Raw genomic sequence first — 12,500 nt, forward strand, 5'->3', positions numbered from 1 at the left:
TGTGACGTGCCTATCTGTGTGTGTGTGCCTGTGTGTGTGTGCATGTGCGTGTGCGTGTGCGTGTGCGTGTGCGTGTGCGTGTGGTGTGTTTGTTGGTGTGTGTGTGTTTGTTGGTGTGTATGTGTGTTAGCTGGTGTGTGTGTGTGATTGCTGGGGTGTGGAGCTTTTGTGGTTTGGAAACTAGCCTATCTTGTTTTGACTGGACTGTCTTGACTGAAGGAGAGAGGCGTCCACAGGAGGAGGAGGGGTGTGTGTGTGTGTGTGTGTGTGTGTGTGTGTGTGTGTGTGTGTGTGTGTGGTGTGTGTGTGTTTGTTGGTGTGTGTGTTCGGTGTGGTGTGTGGTGTGTGTGTTTGCTGGTGTGTGTGTGTGATTGCTGGGGTGTGGAGCTTTTGTGGTTTGGAGACTAGCCTATCTTGTTTTGACTGGACTGTCTTGACTGAAGGAGAGGCGTCCACAGGAGGAGTGTGTGTGTGTGTGTGTGTGTGTGTGTGTGTGTGTGTGTGTGTGTGTGTGTGTGTGTGTGTGTGTGTGTGTGTGTGTGTGTGTGTGTGTGTGTGTGTGTGTGTGTGTGTGTGTGTGTGTGTGTGTGTGTGTGTGTGTGTGTGTGTGTGTGTGTTTTATGTGTGTGTGTGTTTTATGTGTGTGTGTGTGTGTGTTTGTTTGTGTTTTGACTGGCTTGTCTTGACTGAAGGAGAGAGTCCTCCACAGGAAGGGAGGGGTGCTTACATTTCCTGAACACGCTCTCTAGAGGTGAAAAAAATACATCAATACATTGTAGAATTGTGATATTTTTCGAATGATGCCCGCCTCAGTCTCTGTTACATTCTTAACCTGCCCACAGCACCCCGATTATGATCAGTCAGGTGGGGGACTGCAATAGGACCGCTTCATCCCTTTGTTTTCTAGTGTTTCTGTTCTCTCTCCCTCCCTCTCTCCCTCTCTCCCTCTCTCTCTCTCTCTCTCTCACACACATACACACACACACACATTAACCCCCCCCTCTCTCTCATCCTCTCCTTCTCTTTTTCATAATGTTGGTTGTGTGTGTCCTCCTCGTCCTCCCCAAGTGTAATCCGTGTAATGGAGGGGCTTTATATAATCTGAGCATCTCTCTAATCAGTCTAATAGGGATCTGACTGCCCCTGTGGACGGCCTGCAGCCTCTAGACCTGCCCAGTGCTTTACATTACTGACACACACACACACACACACTCACATTAACCCCACTCTCTCTCTCTCACACAGTCATACACACACACACATTAACCCCTCTCTCTCTTTCTCTCGCTCTCTCTCACACACACACACACACACACACATTAACCCCACTCTCTCTTTCTCTCACACACACACTCATACACACACACACACATTGACCCCACTTTCTCTCTCTCTCTCTCTCTCTCACACACACACACACACACACACATTAACCCCACTCTCTCTCACACACACACACACATACACAAACACACATTAACCCCACTCTCTCTCTCTCTCTCTCACACCCATATACACACACACACACATTAAACTGCTCTCTCTCTCTCACACACACAAACCCACACACACACACACACACATTAAACCGCTCTCTCTCTCTCACACCCATATACACACACACACACACACACACACATTAACCCCACTCTCTCTCTCTCTCACACACACACACACACACACACACACATTAAACCGCTCTCTCTCTCTCACACACCGGTTCTGTTCTGATATACTGCATCAGCTTCTTGTCCTGATGGCTTCCCAGTGCTTTACATTACAAACGCACATACACACACACACACACACACACACACACACACACACACACACACACACACACACACACACACACACACACATACACAGACACACACACACACACACACATGAACCCCATCTCTCTCTCACACACACACACACACACATGACCCACCCCTCCCTCACACACACATACACACACACACACACACACACACACACACACACACACACACACACACACACACACACATGAACCCCATCTCTCTCTCTCACACACACACACACACATGACCCACCCCCCCTCTACTCTCCAGTTACTACTAGTTGAGCCACATGAACAGGATTTTACAGCTCAGATCTGTTTAGCTGTGTTACATGTGCTAGTTCAGTCAAAGCGACTTACGCCGCGGTAAAGATGGACATGTGTGTAGAACCCATTACGTAGTTGTTGTTTGCATCCAGTGTGTGTGTGCTTGTGTGTGTGTGTGTGTGTGTGTGTGTGTGTGTGTGTGTGTGTGTGTGTGTGTGTGTGTGTGTGTGTGTGTGTGTGTGTGTGTGTGTGTGTGTGTGTGTGTGTGTGTGCGTGTGTGCACATTTCAGTGCTTGCATATGTGTTGGGAGGATTAAGAAGATGGCTGTTGATCTGATAACTGGAGTGTGTGTGTGTGGTGTTGGTAATCCTTGGACTCTCATCGCCATGGTAACATGCCAACAATGTTTGTCTCTCAGGAGTGATGACCGATCAGACAGCTTCTCTCTCTCCGTTCTCCTCTCTCTCTCCACCCTCTTCGTTCTCCTCTCTTTCTCCCTCGCTCATTTCTCCTCTCTTAATCTACTTCATTTCATCTGCCCATCTTTCTTTTCCCCCTTTCCCCTTTTTTCCTCTTTGTCTGATCAGACTGTCTCTCTCTCTCTCTCTCTCTTTCTCTCTCTCTCCATCTTCTCTTCTCTTCTCTTCATCTTCATATTTTCTCCTCCTCTGCTGTCTCTGGCTTTGTCAGGAGTGTTATTGGAGGCCGTTGAAAGCCCATAATAGTCACATGGTTGCCGTGGCAGATTTTCAGTATTAAAATGTAATCCTTGTCATGTTGAACCTATTACACCCCTCCCCCATCTCTGTCCCTGTCTGTCCTCTTACCATCCCTGTCTGTCTGTCTGTCTGTCTGTCTGTCTGTCTGTCTGTCTGTCTGTCTGTCTGTCTGTCTGTCTGTCTGTCCCCTTCTCCTTCTGTCTGTCTGTCTGTCTGTCTGTCCCCTTCTCCTTCTGTCTGTCTGTCTGTCTGTCTGTCTGTCTTTCCCTCTCCTTCTTTCATAGATACTTGCACACAAATACAACTGCACACAGATAACTGTAGTTGTGATGCACCCACGCCCAAACACAACTGCACACACACCCAAACACAACTGCACACACACCCAAACACAACTGCACACACACCCAAACACAACTGCACACAGGTATGCTGACATGCAGACACACAACAGTAGATATGATGCACCCACACCCAAACACTCACTCAAATCTCTTTCCATTCATGGAAGATTAGTGTACTGTTGCTGCCCCCTTGTGTTAGTTTCAGGTATTACTTCCTCCTGTAACTATTTTGTTCACTGTGCTGTAGTCAGGTTGTCTTACATTCAACTGGAGTATCGCCATCACAGGGTCGATCACTCCCTCTCCCTGCCCACCCACTCAGACTGTGTGTGTGTGCGTGTGCGTGTGCGTGTGCGTGTGCGTGTGCGTGTGCGTGTGCGTGTGCATGTGCATGTGCGTGTGCGTGCGTGCGTTCACATGGGGTCTGTCATATGTAGTGTTATCCCAAAGCAACAGGCCAAGAGTGCTAGGGGGTCAGAGAGCCCTCCAAATGCGAGTCTTCACATGTGCAGTCAGTGTTCTATATGCAGTCAGTGTTCTATGTGCAGTCAGTGTTCTATATGCAGTCAGTCAGTGATCTATATGCAGTCAGTGTTCTATGTGCAGTCAGTGTTCTATGTGCAGTCAGTGTTCTATATGCAGTCAGTGTTCTATATGCAGTCAGTGTTCTATATGCAGTCAGTGTTCTATATGCAGTCAGTGTTCCATGTGTAGTCAGTGTTCTATATGCAGTCAGTATTCTATATGCAGTCAGTGTTCTATATGCAGTCAGTCAGTGATCTATATGCAGTCAGTGTTCTATATGCAGTCAGTCAGTGTTCTATGAGCAGTCAGTGTTCTATATGCAGTCAGTGTTCCATGTGCAGTCAGTGTTCTATATGCAGTCAGTATTCTATATGCAGTCAGTGTTCTATATGCAGTCAGTCAGTGATCTATATGCAGTCAGTGTTCTATATGCAGTCAGTCAGTGTTCTATGAGCAGTCAGTGTTCCATGTGCAGTCAGTGTTCTATAAGCAGTCAGTGTTCTATATGCAGTCAGTATTCTATATGCAGTCAGTATTCTATATGCAGTCAGTCAGTGTTCTATATGCAGTCAGTGTTCTATATGCAGTCAGTCAGTGTTCTATATGCAGTCAGTGTTCCATGTGCAGTCAGTGTTCTATATGCAGTCAGTGTTCTATATGCAGTCAGTATTCTATATGCAGTCAGTATTCTATATGCAGTCAGTCAGTGATCTATATGCAGTCAGTGTTCTATATGCAGTCAGTCAGTGTTCTATGAGCAGTCAGTCAGTGTTCTATATGCAGTCAGTCAGTGTTCTATATGCAGTCAGTGTTCTATATGCAGTCAGTGTTCTATATGCAGTCAGTGTTCTATACAGTCAGTGTTCTATATGCAGTCAGTGTTCTATATACAGTCAGTGTTCTATACAGTCAGTGTTCTATATGCAGTCAGTGTTCTATATACAGTCAGTGTTCTATATGCAGTCAGTGTTCTATATGCAGTCAGTGATCTATATGCAGTCAGTGTTCTATGTGCAGTCAGTGTTCTATATGCAGTCAGTGTTCTATGTGCAGTCAGTGTTCTATATGCAGTCAGTGTTCTATGTGCAGTCAGTGTTCTATATGCAGTCAGTGTTCTATATGCAGTCAGTGTTCTATGTGCAGTCAGTGTTCTATATGCAGTCAGTGTTCTATATACAGTCAGTGTTCTATATGCAGTCAGTGTTCTATATGCAGTCAGTCAGTGTTCTATATGCAGTCAGTGTTCTATATGCAGTCAGTGTTCTATATGCAGTCAGTGTTCTATGAGCAGTCAGTGTTCTATATGTAGTCAGTGTTCTATATACAGTCAGTGTTCTATACAGTCAGTGTTCTATATGCAGTCAGTGTTCTATATACAGTCAGTGTTCTATATGCAGTCAGTGTTCTATATGCAGTCAGTGTTCTATGTGCAGTCAGTGTTCTATATGCAGTCAGTGTTCTATATGCAGTCAGTGTTCTATATGCAGTCAGTATTCTATATGCAGTCAGTCAGTGATCTATATGCAGTCAGTGTTCTATGTGCAGTCAGTGTTCTATATGCAGTCAGTCAGTGTTCTATATGCAGTCAGTGTTCTATATGCAGTCAGTGTTCTATATGCAGTCAGTGTTCTATATGCAGTCAGTGTTCTATATACAGTCAGTGTTCTATATGCAGTCAGTGTTCTATATGCAGTCAGTGTTCTATATGCAGTCAGTATTCTATATGCAGTCAGTCAGTGTTCTATATACAGTCAGTGTTCTATATGCAGTCAGTGTTCTATATGCAGTCAGTGTTCTATGTGCAGTCAGTGTTCTATATGCAGTCAGTCAGTGTTCTATATGCAGTCAGTGTTCTATATGCAGTCAGTGTTCTATATGCAGTCAGTGTTCTATATACAGTCAGTGTTCTATGTGCAGTCAGTGTTCTATGTGCAGTCAGTGTTCTATATGCAGTCAGTGTTCTATATGCAGTCAGTGTTCTATATGCAGTCAGTGTTCTATGTGCAGTCAGTGTTCTATATACAGTCAGTGTTCTATATACAGTCAGTGTTCTATATGCAGTCAGCCAGTGTTCTATGTGCAGTCAGTGTTCTATATGCAGTCAGTGTTCTATATGCAGTCAGTGTTCTATATGCAGTCAGTATTCTATATGCAGTCAGTCAGTGATCTATATGCAGTCAGTGTTCTATATGCAGTCAGTATTCTATATGCAGTCAGTCAGTGATCTATATGCAGTCAGTGTTCTATGAGCAGTCAGTGTTCTATATGCAGTCAGTGTTCTATATGCAGTCAGTCAGTGTTCTATATGCAGTCAGTGTTCTATATGCAGTCAGTGTTCTATATGCAGTCAGTGTTCTATGTGCAGTCAGTGTTCTATATGCAGTCAGTGATCTATATGCAGTCAGTGTTCTATATGCAGTCAGTGTTCTATATGCAGTCAGTCAGTGTTCTATATGCAGTCAGTGTTCTATATGCAGTCAGTGTTCTATATGCAGTCAGTGTTCTATGTGCAGTCAGTGTTCTATATGCAGTCAGTGTTCTATATGCAGTCAGTCAGTGTTCTATGTGCAGTCAGTGTTCTATATGCAGTCAGTGTTCTATATGCAGTCAGTGTTCTATGAGCAGTCAGTGTTCTATATGTAGTCAGTGTTCTATATGCAGTCAGTCAGTGTTCTATATGCAGTCAGTGTTCTATACAGTCAGTGTTCTATATGCAGTCAGTGTTCTATATACAGTCAGTGTTCTATATGCAGTCAGTCAGTGTTCTATGTGCAGTCAGTGTTCTATATGCAGTCAGTGTTCTATATGCAGTCAGTGTTCTATATGCAGTCAGTATTCTATATGCAGTCAGTCAGTGATCTATATGCAGTCAGTGTTCTATGTGCAGTCAGTGTTCTATATGCAGTCAGTGTTCTATATGCAGTCAGTGTTCTATATGCAGTCAGTCAGTGTTCTATATACAGTCAGTGTTCTATATGCAGTCAGTGTTCTATATGCAGTCAGTGTTCTATATGCAGTCAGTGTTCTATATGCAGTCAGTGTTCTATGTGCAGTCAGTGTTCTATATGCAGTCAGTCAGTGTTCTATATGCAGTCAGTGTTCTATATGCAGTCAGTGTTCTATATGCAGTCAGTGTTCTATGTGCAGTCAGTGTTCTATATGCAGTCAGTGTTCCATGTGCAGTCAGTGATCTATATGCAGTCAGTGTTCTATATACAGTCAGTGTTCTATATGCAGTCAGTGTTCTATGAGCAGTCAGTGTTCTAGGTGCAGTCAGTGTTCTATATGCAGTCAGTCAGTGTTCTATATGCAGTCAGTGTTCTATATGCAGTCAGTCAGTGTTCTATATACAGTCAGTGTTCTATGAGCAGTCAGTGTTCTATATGTAGTCAGTGTTCTATATACAGTCAGTGTTCTATACAGTCAGTGTTCTATATGCAGTCAGTGTTCTATATACAGTCAGTGTTCTATATGCAGTCAGTCAGTGTTCTATGTGCAGTCAGTGTTCTATGTGCAGTCAGTGTTCTATATGCAGTCAGTCAGTGTTCTATGTGCAGTCAGTGTTCTATGAGCAGTCAGTGTTCTATATGCAGTCAGTCAGTGATCTATATGCAGTCAGTGTTCTATATGCAGTCAGTGTTCTATATGCAGTCAGTGTTCTATGAGCAGTCAGTGTTCTAGGTGCAGTCAGTGTTCTATATGCAGTCAGTGTTCTATATGCAGTCAGTGTTCTATATGCAGTCAGTGTTCTATATGCAGTCAGTGTTCTATATGCAGTCAGTATTCTATATGCAGTCAGTCAGTGATCTATATGCAGTCAGTGTTCTATGTGCAGTCAGTGTTCTATATGCAGTCAGTCAGTGTTCTATATGCAGTCAGTGTTCTATATGCAGTCAGTGTTCTATGTGCAGTCAGTGTTCTATGTGCAGTCAGTGTTCTATATACAGTCAGTGTTCTATATGCAGTCAGTGTTCTATATGCAGTCAGTATTCTATATGCAGTCAGTCAGTGATCTATATGCAGTCAGTGTTCTATATGCAGTCAGTGTTCTATATGCAGTCAGTGTTCTATGTGCAGTCAGTGTTCTATATGCAGTCAGTGATCTATATGCAGTCAGTGTTCTATATGCAGTCAGTGTTCTATATGCAGTCAGTGTTCTATATGCAGTCAGTATTCTATATGCAGTCAGTCAGTGTTCTATGTGCAGTCAGTGTTCTATGAGCAGTCAGTGTTCTATATGCAGTCAGTCAGTGATCTATATGCAGTCAGTGTTCTATATGCAGTCAGTGTTCTATATGCAGTCAGTGTTCTATATGCAGTCAGTATTCTATATGCAGTCAGTGTTCTATATGCAGTCAGTGTTCTATGAGCAGTCAGTGTTCTAGGTGCAGTCAGTGTTCTATATGCAGTCAGTGTTCTATATGCAGTCAGTGTTCTATATGCAGTCAGTGTTCTATGAGCAGTCAGTGTTCTAGGTGCAGTCAGTGTTCTATATGCAGTCAGTGTTCTATATGCAGTCAGTGTTCTATATGCAGTCAGTGTTCTATATGCAGTCAGTGTTCTATATGCAGTCAGTGTTCTATATGCAGTCAGTATTCTATATGCAGTCAGTCAGTGATCTATATGCAGTCAGTGTTCTATGTGCAGTCAGTGTTCTATATGCAGTCAGTCAGTGTTCTATATGCAGTCAGTGTTCTATATGCAGTCAGTCAGTGTTCTATATGCAGTCAGTGTTCTATATGCAGTCAGTGTTCTATGTGCAGTCAGTGTTCTATGTGCAGTCAGTGTTCTATATGCAGTCAGTGTTCTATATGCAGTCAGTATTCTATATGCAGTCAGTCAGTGTTCTATATGCAGCGTTATATGTGAAGCATTCTATGGGCAGTGTTCTAAGAGGGCTATGGAACCATGTCTGGACCTGACAGTTTTAAGGTTCTTGAAGTGAAGTTAGTGTGTGTGTGTGTGTGTGTGTGTGTTTCAAGTGTAGATGTTTTTTGTTTATCTTTCTCTCCCTCCCTCCCTCCCTCTCTCCCTCCATCAGAAAGCCCTCTCACCCGCTCCTGTCCTCCTTCATCGCTCACATGGGTAAAGACGGACAGGAAAACTGGGACTCCTCCCTCACCTCACTGCCCCGCCTGCCCAATCATAGCGCCTGTGAGATGGGAGAGCTCACACAGACAGGTAAATACACCAATCATGGCCCAGCATGGGCGGGTTCACCTGCCATCTGACAAATAGCCAATCAAACACAAGCTCCTGATATAGATAGATAGATAGTTGGATACTTTACTAATCCCGAGGGAAATTAAGGTCATCCATAGTAGCTTATACACTATCACATGCACATATTATATTATATGATATTATGAACAGTAAACAACACAACTTTCTGGTACTCTGTGTTTGTGTAAATCTTGTTTACGTAATCATGACTTATGTCCTCTCTCTTGCCCCCTCCCCCACACACCATCCCGCTCTCTGGATCTTTTCTTTACCCCACTTTATTTTCTCTGACTATATTGTGACTATACTACCCTTTCCCACATCTCATTGTCTCTCTCTCCCTCTCTCCCTCCCCCCCCCCCCCCTCTCTAACAGGTGTAGTCCAGCACCTGCGTAACGGCCAGTTGTTGCGTGGCGCGTACCTGCGTGGTCCCCCCCTCCTGCCGGCGTCTCTGGGGGCGTCCCAGGTGCTGCTGGAGAGCACGGGCAAGAGCCGCACGCTGCAGAGCGGTCTTGCGCTGCTGTACGGCCTGCTGCCCGGGTACGAGCGCCACGCCCTGCGGGTCCGCCAGCACTGGAGCACGCTCTTCTGCGGCCGCTCCTGCGACTGCCCCGCGCGCCAGCGCCACCTGGAGGCCGAGCAGCGCCGCCAGTACCGCCTGCGCGTGGCCGACACCCGCCTGGACCGCGCCTACGTCGCCATGGCTACCGCGCTGGGCGTGTCGCCGCGGGCCATCCGGGCGGCCAACCCCGTGGACGCGCTGCTGTGCCACCTGTGCCACGGCTTGCCCTTCCCCTGCCGCGTCGCCGCCGACGGCAACAACAACAACAACAACAAAGACAACAACGTGTCATCGGTCTCCGCGGCGACCGCCTGCCTGACTCCGGCGCACCTGGCGGAGATCCGGCGGCAGCAGGAGGAGGACGAGCGGGAGCGGCAGGGGGCGGGGCTTTACCATCGCTACGCGGTGCTCGCCGCTCAGCCGTACCTGGAGCGCACCGCCGCCCGCATGGAGCGCGTCGCCCGGGGCAACCTGTCCCCCACAGAGCCCCTGCTCACCCTGGCCTCCGCGCACGACATCACCATGACGCCTGTGCTCAGCGCCCTGGGCCTGGAGGGCGTGGCCGGGTTCCCGGGGTTCGCGGCGAGGCTGGTGATGGAGCTGTGGCGGAGGCCCACGGGCGGAGCGAGGGATAGAGAGATGGAGAGAGGGAGGGATAGAGAGACGGAGAGAGGGAGGGATAGAGAGACGGAGAGAGGGAGGGAGTTGAAGGGGAAGCGAACGGACGACCTGTTTGTGCGTGTGCTCTACAACGGCGAGGACCTGACGTTCCACACCTCCTTCTGCCGCACGCACCCGCGACACACACACACACCCCTCTGCCCCCTCAGCAAGTTCCTGCGCTTCGTCCGAGGAGAGATCTTCACCCCCCTCAACGCCACCAGCTACCAGGAGGCATGCCACGCCAGTGTACCTTAGAGACACACACACACACACACACACACACACACACACACACGCACGCACACACACAATTATAAATGAGGCAGCTTGCCACATACACATACACCTCAGAAAGAGAACTTGCTACAAACACACACACACACAGACACACACACACAGACACACACACAGACAGAGAGAGAGAAGGAACCTGCCAGGAACTCAAACAACAGAAAACCTGCCAAAACCGTCATCCCAGAAAACCTGCCACACACACTCAGGAAAAGTTAAAAAAAAATACACAACAAACTCTCTTTCTCTCTCACGCACACACACACACACACACACACACACACACACACACACACACACACACACACACACACACACACACACACACACACACACACACACACACACCTGAAAAGCTCACACACACACACCTGAGAGAAAGAGATGGAGTTGTTGGGGGACTAAACTGAAGTTAATAGCACTGCAATTATCTGTCCAGAGATGACTGCTGAGGCATCCAATCACATCCAACTACAGCTGCAGGCATCCAATCACATCCAACTCCAGCTGCAGGCATCCAATTACATCCAACTACAGCTGCAGGCTTCCAATCACATCCGTTCCAGAGATGACCACTCCAGCTGCTGGCATCCAATCACATTCAACTCCAGCTGCAGGCATCCAATCACATCCGTTCCAGAGATGAGCTCCAGCTGCAGGACTCAGGACCACTGAAGGAAGGTCACATTGCGTGTTTCTCTCTTTGTGTATTATATCCCAAACGTCTTCGTCCCAAGGGCTAACCAATATACTATTCTACTCTTGAAACTGACACGATGGTGAGAGGTACTTACATTCCCTGACACACACACACATACACACACACACACACCACCTGCCTTTCTCTGTTGAAGGATGTTCCAGTGTAGGGATTTGCACACACTGAGTGATCCAAGCCCTGATGTTCCCTGATGTTCCCTGAGTTGACTTGGGAGGTGTCTCCATGGAGATGTCTGAGTTAACTTTGGAGGCGTCTCCATGGAGATGTCGGAGCTGACTTGGGAGGCGTCTCCATGGAGATGTCTGAGTTAAATTTGGAGGCGTCTCCATGGAGATGTCTGAGCTGACTTGGGAGGCGTCTCCATGGAGATGTCTGAGTTAACTTGGGAGGCGTCTCCATGGAGATGTCTGAGTTAACTTTGGAGGCGTCTCCATGGAGATGTCTGAGCTGACTTGGGAGGCGTCTCCATGGAGATGTCTGAGCTGACTTGGGAGGCGTCTCCATGGAGATGTCTGAGTTAACTTGGGAGGCGTCTCCATGGAGATGTCTGAGCTGACTTTGGAGGCGTCTCCATGGAGATGTCTGAGTTAACTTTGGAGGCGTCTCCATGGAGATGTCTGAGCTGACTTGGGAGGCGTCTCCATGGAGATGTCTGAGCTGACTTGGGAGGCGTCTCCATGGAGATGTCTGAGTTAACTTGGGAGGCGTCTCCATGGAGATGTCTGAGCTGACTTTGGAGGCGTCTCCATGGAGATGTCTGAGTTAACTTTGGAGGCGTCTCCATGGAGATGTCTGAGCTGACTTGGGAGGCGTCTCCATGGAGATGTCTGAGCTGACTTGGGAGGCGTCTCCATGGAGATGCCTGAGCTGACTTGGGAGGCGTCTCCATGGAGATGTCTGAGCTGACTTGGGAGGCGTCTCCATGGAGATGTTGGAGACGTCGTCACGTGAGTCATTGGGACCACCTTCTCAGGCACCACGCCACTTTAATCCTTCCGCCTGCGTTGAGGATGTTTTTCCCCCACTGCCAGTCAGCTCTCCGGGGAGTGTGTTCCTCCGAGCTGGATCGTGGGACGTCCTCCATGCCGGAACAAATGTGTGAAACGGCACGGCATTAAATTCTTTTACTGATGTAATAATAATAATAATAATAATAGTAATCATTAGCAGAAGTTGTTGTTGGTACAGTGCCACTTCAGACCTGTTGTTTTACAATTTTGAATTCATGTTGGAAAGTCTTTATCATGTTTTTGGCTTCCGTGCAATTCCGTTTATTCTGATGTGTTATGGGTAAGGGTTTTATGCCGCGTGGTTGTGGATACTTCTCTGTTGTTTATTACGGATAACATATGAGGCAAAATAAAAACTATGATTCT

The 12,500-nt window shown here is 46.9% G+C and overlaps 1 protein-coding gene across 1 annotated transcript in view; it reads left to right on the plus strand.

Annotated features, from left to right (window-relative positions):
* LOC308370541 (2-phosphoxylose phosphatase 1-like) overlaps positions 1–10,367 on the plus strand; it is a gene marked incomplete at both ends in the record, with an annotated part of 17,923 nt that extends 7,556 nt beyond the window's left edge. Inside the window, 2 exons of the mRNA XM_080845203.1 lie at positions 8,705–8,844; positions 9,262–10,367. Of these exons, the coding sequence (XP_080701329.1) occupies positions 8,705–8,844; positions 9,262–10,367 (1,246 nt within the window). The remainder of the gene's footprint in view (positions 1–8,704; positions 8,845–9,261) is intronic.
* Positions 10,368–12,500: the final 2,133 nt, after the last annotated feature.

The sequence above is a fragment of the Sprattus sprattus genome, assembly GCF_963457725.1.
Source record: "Sprattus sprattus genome assembly, chromosome: 9".
NCBI classification, from domain to species: Eukaryota; Metazoa; Chordata; class Actinopteri; order Clupeiformes; family Clupeidae; genus Sprattus; species Sprattus sprattus.